Source organism: Artemia franciscana, chromosome 8, assembly GCF_032884065.1.
Source record: "Artemia franciscana chromosome 8, ASM3288406v1, whole genome shotgun sequence".
NCBI lineage: Eukaryota > Metazoa > Arthropoda > Branchiopoda > Anostraca > Artemiidae > Artemia > Artemia franciscana.
Window position 1 is genome coordinate 23,063,878 of NC_088870.1, and position 27,234 is coordinate 23,091,111.

The window sequence follows — 27,234 nt, forward strand, 5'->3', positions numbered from 1 at the left end:
TCTGGTCTGGTTGCTGATACACCTTCCAAATTTTATTTTCCTAGCTTATACGGAAGTGCCTAAACTAGCAAAACCATGACTGACAGAATTTGCAATTGCTATATGGCACTTGGTATTTACCAAATGCCATAAAAACCAGGAAAATACTGACATGTCACCTAGAGAAATTTCAAACTTGGTCAGTAAATGCAGCAGTATTACCAACTCCTGCCATGATTTTGTGAATAGGACCACAATATTGCATCTGGTTACATAAATAGCATAAAGATATTGACATGACAAATACCAAAATATATATTTTGGTTGGTAAATACAGCAGTTTTACTGACTTGTATAGTGATTTTATGGTTGGTGCCATAGTTTTAGATTTGGTTAACAAACATGAAAATACAAATATGACATCTAATGAAAGTTCAATCTAGGTTGGTAAATGTAGTGGTTTTATTAATTTGTGTTGAGAATTTCTGGACAGTGCTGAATTTTTTCATTCAGTTAAATAAAGAACACAAAAATACTAATATGATGTTTACCATAATTTCAATCTTGGTGAGTAAATTTAGTGGTTATACCAACTCGTGCAGCAATTTTACTGACGGTACCATTATTCTTTATTTGGTTAAATAAAGAACATGAAAATAATGACATGATGTCTACCAAAATTTCAATCTTGGCTGGTTAATGTAACAGTTTTATTGTGGACAAGCTTAGACACCATTGTGGAAATCCTAGAAGAGCTAAAAGACTAAAATGGGGACAAAATAATAAAAGAAAAACTGAAGTTCTGCACTGCTGCATAACCCACTTTGATTTTATTCTGACTCTTTTGTTCATGTGCAAGGTCACATTCAGGATGAAGATTCTTGCAGAAAAGTTGCAGGCTGAAAACCTTGATCTGATGACTACTAACAAAAAACTTGGATAACACTCAGTATCTTTGATTCTATCCTTGAAGACCCATGTATAAATAGGGAGGCAAATTAAGGCAGCAAAAGGAGTAGCAGAAAAATTTGGTTACCCTAACACAAGTTCCAACTTAAACACCATCCTGCATGTCCACCTGCTCATTATTTGAAAGAAATTACTAATTCTGCAGCCAACCTATTGGATCACTGGAAATTGTTCTATGTTAAGGAGCTCTGCAGTGTCCTTAGAGCCCTAGTGAATGGCTTGGGATGATGTAATCTATGACAACTCATTTTTTTCTGGGGCCAGCATAACAAAGTTTACTTGGTAAGATGGATGACAACTATAAAGGCCTTTCTAAACTTGTGAAGATGTTTCCTGGAAAATGCTTAGATCCCATGTAACTAATGTTAGAGCAAAAGACTTTTTAACACTTTTTGACCAGGACTGAGGTTGAAAGCAGCAAAGTTATAAATTGCACCCTCTTTGAGGGACTATTGTGTAAAATTAATGCTCTCAAATTGATATTCCTAACTTTCTGGTCAGTTTACTAGTGGACCAAAACAGTGCCACCAACTGTGGAAACAGCAAAAAGAAATTTCAGCAAAACTGAAACTAGTCTTGACATATTTACACACAACAATGGATGATGACTGTTTAGATTACTTTGTAATGATATGCTGCAAGACTGACATTACTGACAAGCTAAAACACAGGCTGTCTTCTAACTAAGATATTTGAAACTTCAACTGAAGGTATATAGTTGTTTTTTCTTTTCTTTTTAGTTTAATCTGTGTATTTCAATATAATTTACCAATTTTTACATCTGAGATCTTCTTGTATATAAATTGTGTTATCACTTTTCTTGTAATATGTTGCTCTATTCTCCATTAGGTCACCATGCCATTGTTCATATACTTCTTATGGAAAAAAACAAAGCAGCTATTCTTCCTCAGATTATATGATTCTCTTGGCTGAATTATAATCCCAAGTTTTGTAATAGAAATGTTCATTTTGTTAATTAGTAGTGAAAGCAGTCAGTATAAATGACCAGCCAGTAGGCAAAATCAATCAATCACTCTCCCCCTCCCAAAACATTTTGGCTAGTAACACCCTTGAGTAGCCTATTTGTTTACCCATTTTCCAAAAACTTTACTAGTGCTGGAAGCTTCTTAGTGTGACTCCAAAAATCATATATCCACAAGGCCCCTTAGAAAACTCAAGATGGAATTTGTCTCAGAACCAATCAAGAACTAGCCTAAGAAAGAGCTTAAAAAAGGCATCAAATGATGTATTTACTTTCATCCTAGCTATGTTATAAACTGCATATTTATCATAAACTGTTTGATACTTTAAACAAGTAAAGGAAAGAAGCAAATTACAAAAAAAAGTACAAAAAAGAAACAGAATTATTGATAACTATGCAACAGTGGTGCTTTCCTTTTTTAATTTACAAATGAAGCCTAAAAAACTAAATTGCCTATAGAAAAATGATGTCATTCATTTAAATCAAGAACTTTCAACAATAGCAAAAAGAACCTAAACTAGGATTTTCCAAAAGAAACTTAGCCCCTAAACTACAAACTTCTTGCTCAATAAGCCACTGCAGTTAGCTCTATTAAATGTTGGCTTAATTTTTTATAGGCTATTTTGCATAGGGCTAAAATTCTATTTCAAAATAGTCACTGCATAGATTAGACCTGCAAACAAGGTTTATTATATTAAGGCTATTGCAAAACTAAGAGGAAACAAAACCCATACATACTCTATCTTCTTGATCTGAACTAGAAATACGTGCAGGAATTGCAGGCTTAGGGACCATACTATAAACGAGTACCTAGAGATATTAGTCTTTTTTTCATGTTTTTAAATTACTAAGCAAATTTTGTTTACGGCTGATGATGAAAAAGTAGTAGGCCGTCAATGTCAAACTTCATCCCATAATATTTTCGGCAGTTTTTCTATCTTTCTCATTTTAAGTGTAGGAAAAGTGAAATAATTACGTTTTTGTGTTCAATTTGAGAAATTAAAAAACAATTAAGGAGCTAGAAAAATAGGAAAAGCACATTCACTCAGCAGTATTGAGACAGTTTTCTTGTCGCGTACCAAGCAATTTAAGTCAGCGAGAAAGACAAAACGTATGTAACACAGATGTCCAACTTAAATAATTTCATGGTTCCCATCTATTTGATGCTTATGCTCATCCATCCTCAGTTTCTCAGGCTTCTACGCACGTATTAAAGGCTTTGAGGTGCGCATTAACGTTTTTCTTATGGCCAGAAGGTACCCATATACCCGACCCTTTTTTACCAATTTTATTGAAAAAAAGAAATCACCAGTGCAACAACACAAACACAAAAACGAATCCACACGATGAAGAAAAAGACTGAAGGAAAAAGGAAGAATGTCTATCTACTTTTGTAATTTAAATAGATCAGTACTTGAACGAGGCCTTAACCTTACTCATCCATCCAATTACATAGGTTAAACAGCATAGCCATACATAATCAGTCGCAAAGAATAATCCATGGACAGGCAGTCGTATCTTAAGTAAGTATGTTGTCGCATACCGAATATTAAAAAGAATAGATAAGACAAATAATTCAAAGGCGAGCACCCAGCGCAAGGGCTCATCAGGAGAATATACACTTGCTTATAGGGTTTTGGCACTTTAAACTTCCTACCCAGGCAAGTGGAGTTCCACTGTAAATTCCATATGGTATCCCCGTGCTAGGTATCACCCCCGAAATATATGCCTATGAAAAAAAAATGTAAAACAACCAAATAAATTCAGAACTAGCTTATCATACCTTGGTTTTGGTCCTCGTGTATTTATGTTAATCTAAATGATCCACATCTTTTCTCCGAAATTGTCTTATAACAGCAAATGCTCCATTAGTAAATACCTTAAACAATTTTTTTCAGTGATAAGGAAGGACATTAAAGTCTAAAGAGGAATAAAATATGAAAAAAAAAATTCCATGGCCCACCCTCATTCCCGATGTCATGGGGCTTCAAAAAGATAAAAAAAAAAAATCCCAAACAGCTCAAAATATTTTTCATCAAGTACATGGACTAAAGAGCTTGCAGTTTACAGGGAATATAGAAACAAAACACTCATCACTCCTCAAAATATGGGCCTGAAAAACTGCCAGGCAAGGGAGAAAAGCCTAATTTTCATTAGCTCTTTGCACGGAAGTAAAATGTGTGCGCTTTCTTTAAATGCAACCCATACATAGTCAGCGTAAAAAAAACAGCCAAAGAATGTCAATTCATGACTTTCTATTTCTTTTTATATTTCTTTTTCAGTCTTCACCTAGCATCGAACCTTTGAACATCTTGGTTGTCACCTGGTGAACAAAGTTTATTTTTCAAATGATTAACCTAATAAAAAAGATGATTTTTTATTCGGGACTAGTTTGTCCCGAATGTTGCCTGATAGTCTTTCCGAGCTCTGTGAAATGTAAAAGGTGCGATTGCGCACCCCTGTGACTTTCCCACTTCACCTTCATTTACTAGCGGTATGAAAATTCCTTGCAAAGTTACGCCACAAGCGTGCCCTAGACCTAGATCCTTTGGCAAAAATACACCCATAGTCACACCAAGGAATTCTAATCCCAAAACTAAGACAGTAACTAGGCCCAGCAGTGAGGATAAAACTCCATGCACGAATTGTTCTGAATACGTTAATGAAGTCTCAGCTTTAACTAACAGATGTTCCGTTCTTGAGAATCAACTCTCAGCTATTCAAAATGAACTATTACCCTTAAGAAATGCCCACGAATCACTCCAATCTGATTTACGTAACCTTCAGAACTTAACTGACGAAAAAACAACAACTATTGACACCCTAATGATGCAGTTAAATCAGTTGGGAATCCTTTCACCCATGCCACCCGTGAAATTACGCTCGTCTCCCTTTAGCTCTGAAATGAATAATTCTATACAAGGCCCGAGCAATCAGATTTGTAACTCATTAAGTGACGTAAAAAGTGCATGCAGTGTGAGAATGACCCTCGATAACGAGATTCAGGAAAGTGTTAAATTAGCTGACGTAAGGTTAACTGACGAGAATAAGTTTCGTAACATTCAACCGACTGAAGATGAACCGTTAATTGTTTTCGAGAAAATAGTGCAACAAAAAGTTAAGCGCAAGCCCTTAACCAGTAAAGGATGTAATATTATATGCAGGTTTTTTGTGAAAGAGGCTCCCAAATTTAACAAGATATGTCGGTATTTTAATGAAAGTGGTTTCTGTAAGCACAGAAAAAAGTGTCGTTTTTTACATATATGTCCACGCTTTATTTCGAAAACTTGCAGTAATAATGAGTGTAATTTTGACCACGTTGATTTATGTTGTGTTTTATCATGTACGGAAAAAGAATGTGTTTTCGCGCATGCGTGTTGCGGTACATCAAAAAGACGTAGGTCCAGTCACATCAATCGACAGGAAAATACTTTTCTGGATCCGAACCCGGCATCAAAAAACTTAATTGGACGGGGGTTACGAATTCAAAAACATCGCGATTACACCTTTTGCGGACCTCCGTGGCCCCCCTTACCAACAATCCCTCCCGTACATCAACATACCCCCAACCAAGCGTGTGTTGCGCCTTCTCGGTCGGTCGGAATGTTTTTCCCGGATCCGCTACCTCAGCAGCATCAACTTTTCTACCCCCCACAAAAGATAACGTCCCCGAGCCCCCCGACAGTGTTTCAAATCCCCGTACCTCCCCCCTCCTGTCCACCCTCACAGCCCCCAATGGCGAGGACACAATTTCTTTCGTTTCAGCCGAAATTCCAGTACTGAATAAATTTGAGCCCCTGGTTGGTATGGGTAATCCTGATGACAGCCTCACCCACCAGGGAAATAACATATTCTTACAAAGACCTACAACAAGAACATCAAACACCACTAAGGTAAAGTATTATAATTCTGATGTTTTTTCCTTCCCTAGGTTTATTTACGCAAATGCTGAAAGTTTAAATTTTGATAAAGTGGCTGAGTTAGAAAGTCTAGCTCAGGCAACAAAGGCATCTGTCCTAATGGTTTCTGAAGTTCATCGACAAAACCCAGAACTCCTGAAAATAGGTGGTTTTGATGAGTTTATAAAAATACGACCTGATGACCATCCACTGGGGAAAAAAGGTGGCGGAGTTCTTATTTATGCCCATGAAATTTTTAAAGCAGCTAGACTTGATGTCCCTTTTTTAACTGAGTACGACGAAATAATGTGGGTCATTCTAAAACCACGACGTCTCCCCCGGAAATTCACTGGTATTGCTCTCTGCGTGTATTATTACTCGCCGGGTCAGACGAGTGAATACCGCCAAGCATTCGTAGAAAAGCTACAACTCAGTTCGGATTTTGTTTTGGGCAAATACCCATCATGCGGAATTTTCATGATGGGCGATGCCAATGAATTAAAGCTCCATCACCTGGACGCCGGAATTGGCCTGAAGCAGCTCGTCAATTTTCCCACAACCAAAGGTGGCACCTCCCTTGACCGAATTTCCACAAATATGCACGAATTTTACAACATACCTACGACCGGGGCTCCAATTGGAGGAAGTTACCACTTTTCTCTTGAACTTAACCCCACCTGTTCCATTAAAATCGATTACACTACAACTGTAACTATCAGTCGACCAATCACAAGTGAGGGACTTCTGACTTTTGGCCAATGGTTAAGCTGCGAGAAATGGGAAAAATTCCAAGATGCTAAAAGTAGCAACGAAAAAGCTACTATTTTCCAAGAAGCTTTGCTTCATAATTACAAGGCCTGTTTTCCTGAGAAGTCAACAAAACGTTTCTCGTCAGATCGACCATATATTACACAAGAAGTTAAGAAAATGGTAATGGAAAAGAGATGGCTTTTCCGTCATGGTAATACCCAACAAGCCAACAGGTTGAAAAACAAACTAAGAAAAGTCACTCGAAAACACGCGAACAAATATGTAGAACGTAAAGTTAATCATCTGTTCGAGTCCAAACCAAGCCAGTGGTACAACCGAATCAAAAGGATGACGGGCAAGGTGGAAAAAGGAGTCGATTTTGGCATTGATGAAGATGACGTCGTAACAGCCAACTCCCTTAATAAACATCTGGGTAACATTGTGCAATCCCTCCCGCCTTTGCTGAGCGTGGGAATACCCACCCCTCCTCCTGAGTCTTTTGATTTCCCTTTGATATCAGAGTCCCAGGTGTTTTTCAAATTAAAAAGGCTTAAAAGAACAAGCATTACCCCTGTAGATATTCCCATTGATCTCATCAAAGCATTTCCAGATTATCTTAGTGGCCCCCTAACACTCCTTTTTAATCAGGTGACAAAAACAGGTGAGTATCCATCAATTTGGAAAAATGGGTTCAATACACCAATACCAAAAAAAGATGCGCCCAATGATTTTTCGGGTGTCCGACCGATCACTATGACACCCATTTTTAGCAAAGTGTATGAAAGTTTTGTTGCAGCATGGCTGAAAGACCGTATTCTGGACAAAATTGATCCAAGGCAGTTTGGAAATATGCCAAACACATCTACATCTCATTACTTAGTAAGTATAATTGACAGTATTTTGCAAAAACTCGATGAACCAGATTCTTGGATTAATCTTATTGCAATAGATCTAAGAAAAGCTTTTGATTTAATTTGCCACAAAATTCTTGTAAAAAAACTTCTTGGACTAGGTGTAGATTCATTCCTTGTACGTTTAATTGCTAGTTTTCTTTCTGGTAGATGTCAACGGACAAAATATAAGTCCACCTACTCCGACCCACTGCCCATTTTTTGTGGAGTTCCCCAAGGTACCCTCTTGGGACCACTTTTGTTTCTTGTCATAATAAATGATTTGGCAACAACACTGGACGATCGCTGGAAGTATGTCGACGATCTGTCGCTCATTGAATGTTGTCGGAAAAACCTACCAAGCAGAGCAGGTTCATTAATGAAAGATATATGTCAAGAGGCAAAGGTGGACAAAATGACTGTCAACTTTGATAAATCTGTAATTTTAACATTTTCTTTTTTAAAATCTGCGCCAGTTTTTAATCCACCTATTCCCAGCGCCAGTCACGTGACCGAAATTAAACTGCTCGGCGTTCATATCACTTCAGATCTGAAGTGGAATAAACATGTTGATGGCATGTTAAAAAAAGCTAATTTGGCTATCAGGTCTCTAAAGTTGTTGGCTCGCCATGGAATCCCTGCACCACACCTCCTACGCATCTATTTCTCTTTTATACGTTCCACACTTGAATACTGTTGCCCTGTATGGCATTTCGGGCTAACTAGGGAACAGTCGGACCGGGTTGAGAGGGTGCAATACCGTGCCCTCCTAGTAATCTCAAAAGCCCCAAAAATACCGTACATATCCCTCCTTAATCAGTTTCAACTTCAAACCCTTCAATCTCGTCGTTTAAAACTAGCCCTATCCTTTGGTAATAAAATTTTGTCCAGCCCTATACACCGAAATATCCTTCCTCCCCAACATCAACCGGCACGGGTAAGGCCACTCAGGGCCGTTGCAGAGCCTGTACCAAAACTTCAACCTGTGACTGTGTCACATGCTCGTTATGAGCTTAGTTTTGTGCCCTCGTTTGTTAAGTTGTTTAATGCTGGATCGACTTTTTAATCCGGATTATTGTTGTTAATTGTATTATTATAATTTTGTGTATATTTGTTGACTTATTTTCGTGTGTATGTGACAATTATTATTGTTAATTGTATATATTATTAATTTTGTGAATGTTAATTTTGACTTGTCGACGAATTTTTGTGTGTGTATGACAATAAAAACTAATAATCGGCTCTGTCCGTCGAATGTTTTTTAAATAAAATGAATTTGAATTTGAATTTGAATTTGAAAGAGTGGAAAAGCATGCCAAAATTGATGCAGCTAATTGGAGTGAGAGCTGGTGTTGTCCAGACTGCTCCTCCAAGAAAATTTTAACCATAAAGGTAAATTCTTTAAACTCATCTGTTTTACCTTCACCTCTCACCCCCATTCTCCAAATTAAAGAGCTAGGATGCTTTTATCCTAAAGGAACTTATATCATAGTTACCCCCTCCCCCCTCTTACAGGAGTTGATTCCAACTTCTCCCTACCTCCAGCATGAAATGACGTCCCACCCTCTTGAAGTTGCTTGTCAGACTGAGGGCACCGCTATTTTTACGGTCCGCCCATCCTCTACTTTTGACACCACAAATGGAGAACTAAAAAACTACTTATATGAGGTATCTGTTCAGACCGAATCCTGCTTATGTCCTACCAGTGATAATATAACGCATCCAAAACCTGTGTTGAAGATTTTGCTTGCCAGGCCGAAATCTGCTCTACTAATCTTGAAATTCTTAAGCCAGAGCCTACGTAGTGGCTTTTGAAATTAAAAGACAGACTGGAAGAAACATTAAGGTACATTTCATCTAATGTTACTGACCCCCTATTTGCAATACAAAAACAATCATATTCCTCCCCAACTGGATATCTTCAATTTTTCCGACATTTCTTCTTCTTTTCAACCTAGGAAGACAAACCCAAAAATTAATGAATCAAATCAAATGAATATATAAAAATTAAAAATGTTAATCTGGCCTTTCCAAATTCATTCGAAAGGCCAAGTGTAGTCAAACTAATGTCAAACCAGGTTATTAGCAGTGCCACTGACCGGAATTGTCAAGAAAAAATGTTGAAACTAAACCATTTATTTATGAACGAAATAAACTGAACAGGTTCTCAAATACACAAGTAGCTTACTGACTTCTGGTTGTAATCTGAAATCAAAAGGTGACAACGACACTGTTTTTAAGGACTAACAAGGTTATTGCTAAAGCATATGCAGATGATGATATAGTAATTGTTTTTGAGAAACATGTGAAAAATGAAATGAAAGAAAACGCATGAGTAAGCAGGAAAAAATGTGATATTTAACCATTTTATTAATTGTCTCCGTAAGTTTTGTCAGTAGTGCAAGTTTTTCATATGTGTCGTAATCTTATTTTAGGTATTTGTATGTCCGATAAGTCCAGTTTTGACCATGTTGGCCTTTTTCCTGTTTTAGCTTTTATTGACAAATCGTGTTGTTTTGGTCATGTATTACCAGTGGCAGAGGGTAGGTTTAAAATATAACCTTTTGTAGGGCGACACCGAAAGCATTCACGATCCCCTCATCCCCTGGGTCGTGTTCCAGTGGACTTCCAGTCTTATCCCTCTACATAGCCGTACAGAGACGCAAACCCCAGGAATCCGTCCCTCGAAAGGCTCCTCCGTCCCGGGTACGTATGTGTGCCCGGTCAATTCAACCCCTCAGTTCATTTTACCCAATTCGGACTATCCCCAAATCTACTCTTACTCATACCCCTCCCAAAATCCACATCCCATAGACATAAATCCTCTCCGTGCGTCCAAGAATTTAATATTTGGTTCTGACCTCCATCCGTCTTCTGCCAAAATAAACCTGATCCCTCCCTTCTCAGACACCTTCTACCCTGATTCCCTTTCCCAGCATCATCCAGCCTTACAATCTCTCACTATAAAGAACAGTCCCAATTTGACTTCTTCTCGTATCACCTGGAAACAGATCCCGCATCATTTCCATTTTATTCCCCGTGGTTACCCTACCAATGCGACTCTGGTTTGAGCGTTTTTAGATGCGAAACTTATCCTGTAATAAATTTTCCACCCCAAAAATTATCTGCACCATCCTAGAACCCAAATTTAAAACCCACCTGAAGTATTACTGAAACTCAACCACAGTTATGTTTCCCCAGTCGCTTTAAATTTCCAAAATTTTTAATCATTAACGCCAAAAGCCCTAATTTTGAAAAAGTTTCTTAACTCCAGGTGCTATCAGAATAAAAAATTGACGTTATAGCTATTACAGAAGAACAGTCTCATGACCAAAGGTCTCTTGGTTTGTCAAATTATTCAGAATTTATCAAGCTCTGCCCTTTGGATCACAAACTTTGAAAAAAAGGAGGTGCAGTCATGTTTTTTACTAAATGCAACCTTTTTCCTAAAACTATTCCTGTTTCTAATTTATCTGAGTATGATGAAACTCTTTGGCTTAGTACTAGACTTAAAGTACTCCCCCTTTCCTATAATATTGGTGCAATAGCTGTCTTTTATTACTCGCCAAAGCAAAATATTGATGCAAAACGCAAATTTTTCCAGCAGTTACAGACTAGCGCTGATTGTGTTATATCTAAGTACCCAGCCGTCGGACTTTTTGTGGTTGATGACGCCAATGAACTTCAGACGAATTCAATTTGCTCCTATCTAAAAGTTAAACAAATAGTTATAATACCAAAAACTATAGAAAACACTAGATAATCTGAATAATTTTACAGTCCCCTTTCAGCTTTGCTTCCATTGAGTGGGACTTATCATTTTACTATCCTCCTGTCCCCCTCTTTTAATTTTGAGCATAAATTCTCAACAACTTATGGCTCTTTCCGCCCATTTCAAAATGCTGGTCTTCTTTCTTTTGGAACGTGGCTGAGTACTGAGGATTGGTCTGATATATATACTTTGCATGATCCTAATGAAAAAAATCACTACCTGTCACAAAGAGCTAAAGGATAAATATATAATTTCTTTCCGAGAAAAAAGATTTAAAAAGTGCTCCGGTGATAAACCATTCACTAATCAACCTATAAAAGCGCTAATTAGAAAAAATTGAACCTTCTCAGAAATGATAAAGTGGATGAAGCTAATAAACAAAGAAAAGTAATTAAAAATGAAATGCGTAAATCTGCCTGATCCTACTACAAGAATAAGGTCAAATAATTACTTACCAATAAACCAAAAAAATTGGTATTCCGAGTTAAAAAAGTTGTATGGTAGGAGTCTAGACCAGCTTGATTTTATCCTACCTGAATCCCCAGAAGTTACTTCTAATAATCTTCTAATAACCTTAATTCTATCGTCCAGAGCCTTCCGGCATTGTCTTATCAATCACCTACTGATGTTCTCCCCCCTACTTTCCCCTCCATAACTCTGTTTGAGATCGAAAAAAGAACTTGTAAACTGCAAAAAACAAGTGTTTGTCCTTTAGATATCCCGTTTCCTCTTATTAGTGCTTTCAGTGACTTTCTCTCAAGGCCCTTGTCTGTCACTTTCAATGAGATTACTCAGTCTGGCCAATATAGGCATTCCTGGCAACAGGGTTTCATAGTCCCCTTGACAAAGAAAGATTTGAAAACCTGGTTTTGAAGGTGTTTATACTATTTTGCTCACTCCTATATTCTCTGAGCTACATGAAGGACTCTTTGCAGATTGTCTAAAGGAAAAATCTTACCTTTTACTTACCTGAGGCAATTCGGAAAAATCAAATTAACTTCTACTTCCCATTACCTTGTTTTTCTAATCGACTCAATTGGAAAAATTCTCGAAAAACTTGATTGCTGGCTAAATTTAATTGCCATTGACCTTCAAAAGGCATTTGACCTTACTAACCATAATATTTTAGTTGAGAAACTTGTGACTGATTTCAATATTGATTCTTTCCTATTTAAATTGGTTTCCTTCTTTTTACCAAATAGATCACAGGTAGTCAAATGTCAGAATCACTATTCTAGTCCCCTCCCTGTCCACAATGGAGTACCCCAAGGTACTCTCCAAGGTCCTCTCTTTTTTTCAGTTTTGATTAATAGCCTCGATAAGGAATTTCCCAATAGATTGAAATTTGTGGATGACCTAACGGTTGTTGAAAACTGCTACCAAAACTTAGTAAGCAACTCTATGAGAATCCGCAATGATATCACAGATGACGCTGCGGTCTTAGACATGAGAGTAAACCGCTCAATATTTATGATGGTGCCAATATTTTCTTTAAGACTTCATCCCGTTTCCTCAAACCTATCCTCCCCCCCCCATATATTTCTGTATTTTCCTTTAAATTGCCGAGGGTGACAATTTCCTCCAATTTAAAGTGGGATATTCACGTTAAAGATATAGCACATACAGCTGATGAGTCCATGTCTCTCCTTAAGCTCTTGAATAAATTTAAAGTCCCCCCTTCCCATTCTTTAAGGATCTATGCTTGTTTTGTCCGCCTGTATCTTGAATATGCTGTCCAGTTTGGCATCCTGGCATCTCCCATGATTAATCAGAAAAAAATGAATCCATTCAAAAAATTGCCCTGAGAATAATTTTAGAAGACGCTAAGGTGCCATACTCTCTCCCTCTAAATAAGGCCAAGATGGAACCTCTTGAGCACAGGAGAGGAGCATTATATTTCCGTTTGGCAAATAATGCAAAAACAAACCTTCGTACAGAAAAAATTTCCCCAAAAGACACTCTCCATCTAGACACCGCCTGCCACGTGCCATCGTTCCTATTATGTCCCCCTATCTTTCAATCAAATTTTGAGATAGCCATTTTGTTCACCATAGTTGAAAGGTCCAGTAATTATATGTTCGGTATGACTACCCCCCCCCCCTCCCACCCCAATTAGCCTTCTGGGCAAGAGCTAAAGTTATTAGCATGAAATATTCTTATGGGAGGTGTGATCGTAAAAAAACTTCGGACGAGGCTCATTTGAGTTCTGGTGGCATTTTTAAGACTTAAAACTGAACGAAGGGTAACTACCCTCTCTCCACCTCCTTCTTTCCCCGTCCAACAGAAATTTTGAGAAAGCCATTTTGTTCCAAAAATAGACCAAATATCATATAACAAGGCTTTTGGAGGTGACTTGACCTCCAAGAACTTAGGAGCAAGGGCTGAAAGTTATGTCCCGAGGGCATATAATGGTTTCTAAGGAAAAGGAGTTTGTATAATCTATAGAAGAGATTCATTTGATTGGAAATTGAACGTTCTATATCCCTTTTAAGACTCAAAAGTGGTAAAAGGGCAGCAAGGCCTTCCTCTCCTGGACACCCTCTTACTCTCAAACTTATCTGATTAACATCGTGAGACTGCTATTTCATTCAAAATAGTCCATAGAACATGTAACAATGCATAAATAAACTCGAACAATAATTAAAACTCGCAAAGGCCAGAAACCATAAGCAACATAATAACGATGCCAAATCAAACAGCAGTTTTTATTTCTGACCACGGCACCTTGCAGCCTATAAAATGAGATGTTGTAAAAACTTCAAAAGGAGCTATTTGATTAGAAGTTGAAATTTCTAGCGCCGTTTTTAAGAATCAAAAGCAATTGGAAAGCAGCCAGCCTCCCTCCAAGCCCATTCTTTTTCCAAACATATTCAATTCGGTAAATGCTCTTTTAAGTTCTTATATGGCTCGACCTAGCCCCTTTAATTTCTGTGAATTGAAGCTATCGATTAATACCAATGGTATTAACTAGCGGAGTCAAGTGACTTGGTTGATTAGGATGAAAGTTTACTGTTTGCACTGTAATTGCTTAGTATATAATGAAAGCAAAAAAATTTACTTAGATACAAAAATTTTTGCCATCTCTTGGGTACAACAAATGATAATTGATTATATCTTTCTAAATCCATTCTGTTTTTCAAAATGAGATTAATAAAAAAAAATTGTGATCTTAGCATGTACCTAGTCAAGATTTCATTAGATCGACTAATAAAGAAAAAAGAAAAAGAAAAAAAACAGAAAATACAAATAAAAAAAGCTAGTATTATGTATTTTGACTTTTTACACCAAGATGCAGTAGAAAAATTCCTTCCATGTCCTTGTTTTAGCTAGCGGGTCGCTATTTAGCTACTTAGGACGTGGATTTGGTGTAAAAAATTCTTTAAAAAAAGTATACCAACCAGTCACCAGTCCCCTATTACCATCTTCATCAAAATTCTTTTTGTAAGACATATTGATTGATTAAGCTTACTTTATGTAATGATAATAGCTTGGGCTAATTTTGATTTTTTTTTTATTAAATAAAAATATTATAGGCACCAAAAATTCTAAGTTAAAACAAATGTTCAGAATAAAAAATAAATAAGATTCGACTTAAGGGCTAGGCTCGTAGACCACCCAAAGGTAGTTTTTATGTGCTTTTTAGTTTTTATATTGTCTTTTAATGTTCCCTGGAGGTCCAGGTTCAAAAAAATCCATGGGTTGAATTTAAGGGTTCAAGAATAGGTAGAAGGGAATGGTATTTTCTAAAATTAATGATTATACATGATATAGCAAAACATAAATATTGGTGAATACTCTTTTTAGTTTTGATATTACTATTTGCTGTCCCCTGGAAGTCCAGGTTCAAAACATTCCATAAATTGAATTCAATAGTTCAAGAATGGCTGGTAGGGAGATGTTTTTTTTAAACTAATGATTATATACAAACAATTTGGTAACTAAATGGATTGTAGGTATCTTTTGATAAACCGAAACTGTATAAGAAACGGTCCCATTCTATTAAGCATACTACAAAATACACAGATTACGAACTTCGAGAGTCCTCATTAAAATTCATTCTATTAGACATGTTGAATGATCAAGCTAACTCTATGTAATACTAACTTAGGCCAATTCCAATTCTTTTATATCAAATAAAAAAAATTAAAAGTCCCCAAAAAAATACTAAGTTCCAAAAAGAATTTCAGAAAAAACAACAAATAGATTCGCCTAAAGGGATAAGCTCGTAAACCATCCGAAGCCAGTGTTTATTCACTTTTTAGTTTTGATATTATTCTTTACCGTCCCTTGGACATCCAGGCTCAAAAACCTTCCGTGGATTAAATTCAATAGTTCAAGAATGTGTATTAGAGAGGGGTGTTTTTTTTTAAACTAAGGATTATACATGATAGACAAACACATACAGTTCGTTAAATACCCTTTTTCGGTTTGACATTGCTCTTTACCGTCCCCCAAAGGACCTGGTTGAAAATACTCCTTGGATTGAATCCAATAGTCCAAAAATGGCTAGTAGGGAGGGTATTTTTTACAACTAATGATTATATGCATATAATTCGGAAACTAAATGGACTGTAAATGTCTTTTGGCAGTTCAAAACTGTGTGAAAAACAGTTTCCGTCTACTATAAATACGACAAATATACATCAATTATGAACCTCATGTATATTACAGTCCTCATAAAAATTCCTTTCATTCAACATCTTGATTGATAGAGCTCACTTTATGTAATGCTAATAAATTGGGTCACTTCTAATTCTTTTATATCAAATACTTGACATTGAAATATATATATCACCGAAAACTCAGTTAAAACCATCAAGATACAGCGGATTATGTGTGTTATGTGGTATTTCATCGATAAATTAAAGTTGGCTTACAAATGATCGTACCTCAAAGACCAGACTTTGACATGCAATGTTTTTCCAGGAAACATCCTTCTATCAATGACCAGACACATGGGATAGGTAACTTCATTTGGCTCTAGTATACCCCCTACGGGTGTTGTAGTGTTCGTTGCATTGTTTCTTTGACAACATCAATGACTACGCAATACCAGATACTTGACAGATCAGGTAAGTGAGATGTGTAACTTGATTTGCCTCTAGTACACCCCCTATGGGTGTTCTAGTATGGATGGAGAGGGTACAAGGGGTTAGCAACTCCCATCGGGGTACGGGCGTTACAGTCCCTGTTGACCCAATACTACTGTTGGGCCCTGTCAGCAGTTGAGGTGGATGACCACTGGGCCCATTTTGTTTGAATGTCACTTTTCTTATTAAAAATATACTCTTGGGTATATTCTGGTATACTCTCTCAAAAAACTAGGGTCTGGCGATCATAATTTTAGCTTGGATGGTTAAAAATCCTGCTTTTGTTTCAATATTTGGAGTGAATTTAACAATGTCACGATATAACTTGTATCATTACCAAATAGCATGTATGAATAGCAGTTGCTTCAATGGGAGGGAATTTTCCTACATTATTTTTTTTTCTCCATTCCCCCTCATAGATTATAAACACCTTGTTGTTTGGTCGTGGTGGCAACCCTTTTTTTTACCTGGGTGGGAAGCTGTCATGATCTTGAACAAGGCACTCCTACGGTGATCCTTTTCGTTTCACTTCGGATTGGCTGGCTCTTGTGATTACCCAGATTGGGGTCAACTCGGAAACGTAATTTTCTGTTGTTAGGGACTAAGTAACCAGTCTCGACATATCTTGTAAGTCATACAACGTTGGGTACACTCAGCAGTTAGGATGTGTGACTTCAGGGAACACCAGGCCCATTTTGTATAATTATCACTTTTCCTATTTCAAGTATACTCAAAAACAGATCTGGGCGATCCCAATTTTTGCTTGGGAGACTAAAATCTAGCCTTTGTTTCCATATTTAAAGCAAATTTAACAATACCATGATATAACTTGTATTATTACCAAATAGCATGCATGATTACCAATAACTTTAATGGGGGGCATTTTCCTACAAGAATTTTTTTTCTGCTTTCCTTGTCTTGGATTCAAAAAAATCTTGTCGTGGCATTATCATTGACAAATGTTTTTTTTTGTATTTTTGTTAAAGAAATTGAAAAAACAAATTTTCCCTCCCTGGATTATGAAGAATGCTCTTTTGTCCCCACCCCTCCCCAGGGCTGTGTCCGTCATTTTTTGGAGGTGGTAAAAAAAAATTAAAGACAACGCGCCAGAAATTTGTTTAAATGCATGGTGTTATGCTTTAATGTATTAGAAAAAAAACATGACGGGGGGCACCGGATACGACATACCCCTTCAGTTTCCATGAATTGAAGCTATTGATCAATACCAGCATTATCAACTGGCAGTGTCAACTGACTTGGTTGATTAAGATGAAAGTTTACTGTTTGCACTCAAATTGCTTAGTATCTAATGAAAGCAAAACAAATGAAAAATTACATAGATACATTAACGTTTGCCAGCTATTGGGTACAAAAGATGATAAGTGATTATGTCTGTCTAACTCCATTCTGTTTCTCGAAACGTGATTAGCCAAAAAAATTTGTGATCTTGGTGATTTTAATTCTTATTCTTTTATTCTAATTACCTAGTCAAGACTTCTTTAGATAGACTAACAAAAGACAAAGAAACACAAAAAAAAGAAAATGCAAAATCAAAAATTGCTATTCCTATATATTTTGACTTTTTACAATGAGATGTAATAGAAAAAATCCTTGCCATGTCATTGTTTTAGTTCTACCCTATATGGGAAATAATGACAGATTTCATGTGATTTGATTTTAATTACGGATTTTGCTTTGATATTATCTGAATATAGAAAAATTTGATTTCCTTGTCTATAATTTGTACTTCCATTTAGGACTAGTACATAGTCAAAATAAGGTTTTGACTAATTGTAAAAGGATGGTTAATTCAGGGGCGGATTTAGAGCAAACTTGGGGGAGGTTAAATGGGATAAAGATGCTAATAAACGATCAAATCGACAAATTTATTATAAAAAATAGTAAAAAAAGAAGGAACAAGGAAACCAGAAAAAATCGGTGGGGGCAGCATCCCCCAGCCCCCCTGGATGTCCCATTGCGTTATTTAAAGAACATAAATTTCTTCCTAATATGGAGCTAATGAATAGTAGTAAATAGTATTCTGTACTTCAAATAGCTCGGCTTCGTCTCAAATCATCCATCTCAATTCCAATTTAAGGACAGGAGTAACAGATAGCTATTTAGATACTATAAATATTCAAAGTCCTTTTTGTTCTTTTTTTATGTCTGTTCTGCTTATCTAACCTGTTAGCGTAACGATAGACTATAGCATAAGACCTAAAATTCTTCAAGATTCAAAGTAGGTCTTAGGAAGTCGTTCCGGTGTCACGAGCTGACGTATTAAATAACTCATGTAGCAACAATTAATTTAACACAGGAGGGGGGCGCCCTGACAGGTACATTTCGTGAAGTTATGGGCTAGCAAAATGACTGCTGTTAAACAGTTAGTGATGAAAACTGTTTGTGCTGGCTGTTTATATGATACCTCGAAACCACATTATTTAGATGATTTACCAGAGAAGGAATATTGTCAAAGGAGCGAGGGGAATAAGATTTATTACAGTTTCTCTGATATTTCAGCTTAGGCTTGACCCAAGACTATTTTCCAGAGGTAATACAAATATATAAGAAATCGATATTTGAGAGGGGTTTTTCAAAGATAAAGTTTACCATTAAGGATGCACACTGTGGCACAGGAAATAAAAACACTCATAAACAAATGAAATGAAGTGCTGAGGTTATTTGTTTCAAAAGCAGAAACAAATCGTCTTGGAGAGTAAAGACAAAGAAAGGTTAAATGATAGCTATGTCAAAAAATAGGATTTTAGATCATAATTTCAGTTTTTGTTCGGAATTACTTTTTTTTTGTATAAATTCTCTTCCTTCTTGAAGAAGTTGAAGGCCTTTGAAAAACATGACGTCTTGCCTCAGTGTGCCCAACACGTCTTTTGGTGTAAAGCCTATCATTATTGACCGCCAATTTTTCGGTGATTTTTGTAAAATGCTGGTGATTTTTTGGTGAAAAGTTGGTGATTTTTTCTTGTTTGTGGTAGCAACCTTATTTTTACCTAGCTGTGAAGCCACCTTGTTCATGAAGGAGGCGGTTCCATGGGAGCCTTTCCATTGCATTTTGGGTTGGCTGGCCTCTGTGATTACCCCAATTGAAGTTAGCTCAACAATGTAATTTTTTTTAGCGAGGGACTGCGTACCCAATCTCGACATATCCTACGTGTCATACGATGTTGGGACCGGTGAACAGTTGCAATGGGTGACTACCTAGGAATACCGGGTCCATTTTGTATAATTGTTATTTTTCTTATTAAAAGTGCGCTCAAAAACGGATCTGTTGGTATTAACTTTTGCTTGGGTAATTAAAAATCCAGCATTTGTTTCCATATGAAACAAATGCTTCATATGGCACTATGAGTACTGGTGCCTGTATGAGCACCAGTAGCGTCAATGGGGGGGGGGGGGGGATTTTCCTAAAAGATATTTTTCTGCATTCCTCCTCTTAGATTAAAAAAAACCTTGTTATTTGGTTTTGGTGGCAACCCTGTTTTTACCTGGCTGGGAAGCTGCCTTGATCGTGAAGGAGGTTCTCCCATGCTGAGCCTTTCCATTGCACTTCGGATTGGCTGGCCCTTGGGATCACCGAGATTGGGGTTAACTCAGCAACATAATCTTTTGTAGTGGGGGAATGCTTGCCCAGTATCGAGATACCCTGCAAGTCATACGACTATGGGCACGGTTAGCAGTTGGGACCTGGAAACACTGTGCCCATTTTATATAATTGTGACTTTTCCTATTAAAAGTATGCTCAAAAACAGAACTGGCAATCCCAATTTGTGCTTGGGTGATTAAACATCCATCTTTAGTTTCCATATTTGAAGCAAAGTTAAAATAACGCATCAGAAATTTGTTTAAATGCATTGCGTTATGTTTTAACGTATCAGACAAAATACCAGGGGGAGTGCACCGGATACGACCTAGCCCCTTTAATTTCCGTGAATTGAAGCTATTGGTCAATACCAGTGGTATCAACTGGCGGAGTCAAGTGACTTGGTTGATTAGGATGAAAGTTTACTTTTTGCACTCCAATTTCTTAGTATCTAATGAAAGCAAAAAAAAAAAAAAATAGATAGGCCTACATAGATTTTTGCCAGCTATTAGGTACTACAGATGATAAGTGATTTTGTCTCTTTAACTCCATTCAGTTTCTCAAAAACAAAATTGTGAACTTGGTATTTACCTATTCAACGCTTCTTTAGATAGACTTATAAAAGACAAAGAAACAGAAAAAAAGAAAATACAAAATCAAAAAAGCTAGTCCTATGTATTTTGAATTTTTACAATGAGATGCAGTAAAAAAAAATCCCCTGACATCTCATTGTCTTGACTAGCCAAATTTTATGTAGCTTCTTGGGACAGACGTTTGGTGTAAAAATCTGAGTAAAAAAGTACACCAAGCTGTACCTAGTTCTAACCCTATATGGGAAATAATGACAGATTTGATATGATTTGGGTTGAATTAAAGATTTTCCTTTGATATTATTTGAAAAGAGACGATTTAAACCGGTCTAAGTATAACCGAAAGGCCCGGGTTTTTTTGTATTCAGTTTTTTGTGATCACTCTGTACTTTATCTTTCTGGGACCTTCATTCCACTGAAAAAGAGTGACTTATGTAAACTAAGTAAATACTGGAAATACCTGCTTTATCAACCTCTACGTATCGAAATCAGAAAATAATCCAAAAATACAAAGCGCCCGATGTAACTGCAAAACTACAGGAGCTTCATGACAAGTTATCGGCACAAGCATATCGACGGCTTACCCCATATCGTGGCCTCATCCGTTTCTTCTGTTGACCTTTTTCCTTGTTGATTTTGTTGTACTTATTGTGTTGTACCTTTGTACCTTTGTTCTCATCTGTTTGTTCTGTTATTTTGTTGTGCTTATGTGCTTTTTTTTATGTGTTTGTTTTCTTTTCTGATGTTTATTTTGTTTTCTCTCTTGTTACTCTACAATCCTCACATTGTTATGTGCAGTGGGTTATAAATAAATTATTGTTATTATTATTATATTATTATATAGGGCTAGTACTAGTTATATAGGGCTAGTAAGATCAAACTAAATTGTGGTAGAAAGGATGGTTATATAGGAGCGGATATATAGCAAAATCTCGGGGGAAGTCCAATGTGACAAAGGTGCCAATAATTGACCAAATTGACAAATTTATTCAAAAAAAGTAAAAAAGAAGGAATGAAGGTACCAGAAAAATCTTGGTGAGAGGGCCAGGGTCCCCCTAGCCCCGATTCTCCAACGCTAGTGACTAATAGCCCTTGATTGTAGAGTGGTGATTAGGGTTTCAATCGATATATTTTACTTTAAACTATCCTTTTTTTATGAAGCAAGAGATGTAAAACAAAAATTGTCAAGGAGCACCCCGTTTTTTTCGGGTCACATTTAAAAAAGTTTTGAAGAATAGGAAAGATCAGTCTGTGTATTAAGAGTAGAATATTGGAAGACACGGTAATTACAGCAGTACAGTCCGGTTCCGGAACATCGGCGCTTAGAAAGGCTGAGAAGAATTGATGAATATTTTCAAGATTAATTTACTGACCGTATATCAAACAATAAGCTATACAAAACTGGGATTTGACCCCACTTTCTAGGACTATAATGAACGAAAAGTTAAGATGGTTAGGTTGTGTTGTACGGATGAAATATGAACGATTATCAAAGATCATGTTTTTTGGCTATCCACCTGGGCCCAAACGAAAAGCAGTTGTCGTTCTTGATTGGAGTGAGAAGAGATCTTACGGAAGTCTTTAAATGAAATTGAACTTCACAGTAAAGAGTGAAGCTTTGAATGAACTGGGATGGAGAAGGAGCATAAGCAGCTGTGTTGGCTTCAGGTAACTTGGTGATGCAATGAGTTGCTAGTAGTAGTAGTACTAGAGACTGACAGCACAAAAAAAAGCTCTCGTAAACTCTTGGAAACTCTTGAGACAAAGACAGCAGCATTTGCAGGTTCAACCGAAATGGGTAACAACTAATGGACTGATTTGACCGTCTTTAAAGAGTTCTTATAAAGGGCTTTCTTCAATATGACAATGAATTCCAACCACTTTTCTTAGGCATTTACCATGCTCAGTGATAAGCTCTGGTGGATTCAACAAGTGAAACCTTCAAAACTACACATTTATTAATTGTAAATCAGCATTATCAAAAAAAAGAGACGCTCACCTTTTCCAAAATAAGACTTTACCTAGATTATACAAGAAAAGAATTTGGTTAAAAAAAATATAATTGTTATTCACTAAAAAGATCTTTGCCAGTAATAGCATTCAATTTATTTCTTTGTGCCTCATCCATAGGGATATTCTTGGCAACAAAAGTTGCCAACTCTTCAGCTTCTTCATAGCCAATTTGCGTCACATAGTTTATTGTGGCCTAAAAAAGGAAAGATTTAAGACAAAAAATATATTTAAGGATTTTGGTGTTTGGGGCATAGTAATTCAAATAAACACTAGAACAAAACTATGGAGATTATAAAAACCAGGTAAAATTTTTGAATCCATCATGCAAAATGGAGTAAAACTTTCCCAAGCCAGTCAATAAAAATCCACAATCCAAAGCACCCGAATTTTAGAACAAAAACATAAACAAATATCATTCAAAAAGTATGGGCAATGGGCAAATTATCATTATGTATTCAAATTCGGCATAAGAGGTTCCATTTAAACCACACACTTTAGTTCTTGAAACAAATATGAGCAGATTAGATTGAATGAGGCGTGGATCCAGTTCTTTGGTTTAGGAGGGGGAGTCAATCCTTCTACAGACCAGTAAATGTCTGAGGTGGATCATGAAACCAAAGGAAGACATTTACTAAGACATAAAATTGCTTCTTAAATTTTCATATGTTGGAATATAAGTACAGTGATACACTACAGGATTTGAATGAAGCACGTTTATTTACAAAATAAATTTGAGCTCTAGGGCCACTGTTTACTAAACGAGTAATAACTTTGTCAGTCTTGACATACATTTAGTGATGGATATTGGAAAGAGCTGAGCCGGTGAGCCTGGCTTGCTCCATTTGTGTCCGTAGCCAAGTTATAATCTTCGTCGGGTTGAAAAGCTCTGTTCGGCAGACGCAGCACTCACTGGGAGCGAGATGAGGATATGAAGCAGCTTGTTAACACAATTATATACATTCTTTGACAGCTTCTTCAAGCGAAAAAGGAAGGAAACGTCCATCTCTCTTGACTCGAAGCCACCTACTCCTCCTCACCTCTGTATCTGCTAATATATGGGTTGTTCTTGTAGCTGGTACAGGTAACCCAAGCAGCTGACCATACGGTATATTATGTATATACAAGAAACATCCGTAACTGTGGCATTCAACGATTCGTCCGTGGCGTCCAAACGTTAGGAGGTAAAAAAAAAAGGGTTAGCCGAAAAGATTTCAGTGTCTCTTTTCATAATTCACTTTTCAAATCATTGGTGACAAAATTGACCACGGTATGAAAACAGCGCACCCATAATATTCTAATAGAGAAGAGTAAAGTGGATTTTTATGTGAATTAGTTTAAAAAGCTTTTTCCAGACAATAAGTTTTTCAAAGAAAAGTAAATAGCACCATTAAACCAAAAGTGAGTAAAAATAAAGACAAATAATCTTCAGAGCGTAAAACTACCGCAAGTCACTATAAATAAATAAATGAAGCCCAAAACGAACAGAAATGACAATAAATAACCGAGCCAAACTCAAAACGACCAGAGCATAACTTACAATTACTGAAAAAAAAGAAAAGAAACAAAAATGTGGATTCACATTTTAATATACACATGCTGATATTTATTCCTTAAAGTCTTAATAATTTTTATTTTGTTAAAGTTAAAAAAGTGAAAACATTTAAAATTTATTTAGTTTTCAGCAAAGTACAAATTATGTTCTGGTCTTTGAGAAGGCACTGGGGGTTGTCAGCCCTATTAATGTTAGTTTCTGCTCTTTTTTAGCTTGACTCCGTTATTTATCGTAATTTTTACGTTTTGGGTGTCTTTTTTTATTGATGGTGATCTGTGGTAGGTTTACGCTTTGAAGATTGTTTGACTTTTTTTCTGCTCATTTTTGGTTTAATGAAGCTCTTTACTTTTCTTTGAAAAACTTATTTTGTGGAAAAAGTTTTTTTTAATCAATTTCGGTTCGTTTTTTATTGACATAGTCTTTTTCATGGAAAAAGAAAATGATATTTTATTTCTTGTCAGTTTTTCTTTTTTTTTTTCAATAAGAATCCATAGTTTGGCATGCTATTTTTATGTTGGAGAAAATCTTTAAGCAATTTTTAACAACATACACTCTTTTGAAAATCTGTACACAAACTGTATTGTTTATTTTATAGTTTATTTTGTATTGTATAATTTAGTTTTATACCTCCTCGAGTTCACCTGAAAAATAAAACCATGGCATTCCCAAAAAATTATATCTATGCTCCTGGACAATCTACACTTACACTCTTTTGATTTAGTTAAACTGTAGGAGCAGAAGTAGTAATAGTCGTAGCCCTGAAAGCTTCAACTTGCATAGACAGCCAGCATCCACAAAGTGCCTTTTGATTTAGTTTTAAAGCAGGACTTAGTTTTACAGCATAATGTTCAAATTGTATAATTCGGGAAGGGTTAATATGCCAAATATCCTTGGAGACGTAGTTACTGGACCGTTCAACTATGCAGAACAAAATGGCTATCTCAAATTTTGATTGGATGTCTTTCAAAAATTAATGGGCTTTGAGGAGGCTGCTTGCCCTCCAGTCACTTTTGACTCTTAAAAAGGGCACTAGAACTTTAAATTTTCATTCAAATTAGCTACTTAAAAAGTTTCAATGATATTGCTTCCTATGATAGAGCGGCGCTACCTATGATATTGTATATGTCCTTTTGAAAACCTGCATGCACATACTCTTTTCGTTTAACTGAAAGTCCCCTTAAACGTTCCCTAAAAATTTCACCTTAATACCCTTAGCGTCATTGGTTACATAAATCGCAGTAGCTGTATTAATAGTAAAAACCAGCGGTTCCCAAAGTTGACTGGGCTGCGACACATTTAACAAAAATTTCCAATCTTGGGACCCACCTTTTTGTTGTCTTAGAGAAAAGAGGTAGTAGGTGGTATAATTTACAACCAGATGAGTCTACTGAGGTACAAGGCCTGTCTTAACTGTTTTTTTGTGCGTTATATATGGCAGAGCGACCTGCATGAAGATATCTTTTTCTGCCAGCCAATAAGTTGCGAAACTGCTGAGGTAGTTTTCAATACAATTGATTCCCATATAAAAGAAAAAGCTTTACACTGAAAGAACTGAGTCGGTATATGCACTGATGGTGCGTGGGCTATGTGCGGGAAAAATAGCAGTGTGGTTACGAGAATTCTTGAGTAAAGTTCGAGTGCTTTGTGGGCTCATTGTAGACTTCGTAGAGAAGCCCTGGTTTCCAAAGCATTGCCTGATGATTTCAAAATAGTACTTGATACAGCTATGAAAATTGTAACTTATATTAAAACAAAACCCTTACAAGCCCGCCTATTTCAAAACCTGAGTGATGAAATAGAGACCAGTGGTACATCCCTTCTGCATACAGAAGTTTGCTGGTTACCCAGGGGAAAAGTACTGACAAGATTAGTAGAACTGCGTAATCAAGTTAAAATTTACTTGGAAGGAAAAATTGAATATATTAATCATCTACTGAACGACGAAATCATTCTAAGGCTCAGTTATTTAGCGGATATTGTTCCAAATTCAACGAAATAAAATTGTATTTGCAAGGTTCAAATGGATCAGACATCTTTGCAATTCACAATAAAATTCGAGCGTTCCTGAAAACCTTCTGCTGTGGAAAAGTTGCATTGATAATGTCAAGCAGGCTATGATTGTCTTGAAACACTTGAAACTTTTATTATTGAAAACCATGTGCAGCCCAAGATGAACTTAATGTCAAAAATTTTCAGTCTTTTGTTATTGTTAAAAAATGATTTGACGACTATTTTGGGGAAGAGATGAAAAAGTTTGATGATTTGAGTTGAACATGTAACCCATATAAAGACGACTTATCAAGTAGCATGTCAACAAAAAAAGGGAAGAACTCGTTGATTTATCAGAAGATTCGTCACTGAAAAATAGTCAAACCATTCGTGGTAACGAACTGTAGTAGGGAGTGACCCGGCTAAATAGTAACCAAAACTCTAAAAAATTGAATTTTGATATCAATAGCTACATCAAAAGAATCGCATTTTAATGCTGATTTTAAATATATAAGTTTCATCAAGTTTAGTTTTACCCATCAAAAGTTACGAGCCTGAGAAAATTTGCCTTATTTAAGAAAATAGGGGGAAACACCCCTTAAAAGTCGTAGAATCTTAACGAAAATGACACTATCAGATTCAGCGTATCAGAGAACCCTACTGTAGAAGTTTCAAGCTCCTATCTACAAAAATGTGGAATTTTGTATTTTTTGCCAGAAGACAAATCACGGGTGCGTGTTTATTTGTTTGTTTTTTTTTGTTTTTTTTTCTTTTCCCCAGGGGTCATCATACCGAACAAGTGGTCCTAGAATATCGCAAGAGAGCTCATTCTAACGGAAATGAAAAGTTCTAGTGCCCTTTTTAAGTGACCAAAAAAATTGGAGGGCACCTAGGCCCCCTCCCACGCTCATTTGTTTCCCAAACGCAACGAATCAAAATTTTGAGATAGCCATTTTGTTCAGCATAGTCAAAAACCATAATAACTATGTCTTTGGGGATGACTTACTCCCCCACAATCCCTGGGGGAGGGGCTGCAAGTTACAAACTTTGACCAGTGTTTACATATAGTAATGGTTATTGGGAAGTGTACAGACGTTTTCAGGGGGATTTTATTTTGTTTGGGGGTGGGGCTGAGGGGAGGGGGCTATGTTGGAGGATCTT

The 27,234-nt window shown here is 36.5% G+C and overlaps 2 protein-coding genes and 1 non-coding gene across 5 annotated transcripts in view; 1 reads left to right on the forward strand and 2 right to left on the reverse strand.

The window, feature by feature from the left end:
• The window catches only part of LOC136030152 (ubiquitin carboxyl-terminal hydrolase 25-like), a gene marked incomplete at its 3' end in the record, with an annotated part of 39,168 nt that extends 36,352 nt beyond the window's left edge, over nt 1-2,816 (reverse strand). The window contains 1 exon segment of the mRNA XM_065708858.1: nt 2,669-2,816. Within this exon segment, the coding sequence (XP_065564930.1) occupies nt 2,669-2,725 (57 nt within the window).
• LOC136030153 (small ribosomal subunit protein mS39-like) overlaps nt 1-27,234 on the reverse strand; it is a 136,211-nt gene that overhangs the window by 60,853 nt on the left and 48,124 nt on the right. The window contains exon 13 of one of the 3 annotated variants that reach the window (XM_065708860.1): nt 22,453-22,725. The exons of 1 other annotated variant lie outside the window; for it this stretch is intronic. In XM_065708860.1, coding sequence (XP_065564932.1) covers nt 22,585-22,725 — 141 coding nt within the window. In that variant the 3' untranslated portion in view covers nt 22,453-22,584. Of the gene's footprint in view, nt 1-22,452; nt 22,726-27,234 lie in introns of those variants that run through there. One more of the 3 variants, XM_065708861.1, reaches the window with a different exon arrangement.
• Nucleotides 19,332-19,491, forward strand: LOC136030730 (U1 spliceosomal RNA). Its single transcript, XR_010618351.1, has one exon. It is a non-coding gene; the product is annotated as a U1 spliceosomal RNA (small nuclear RNA).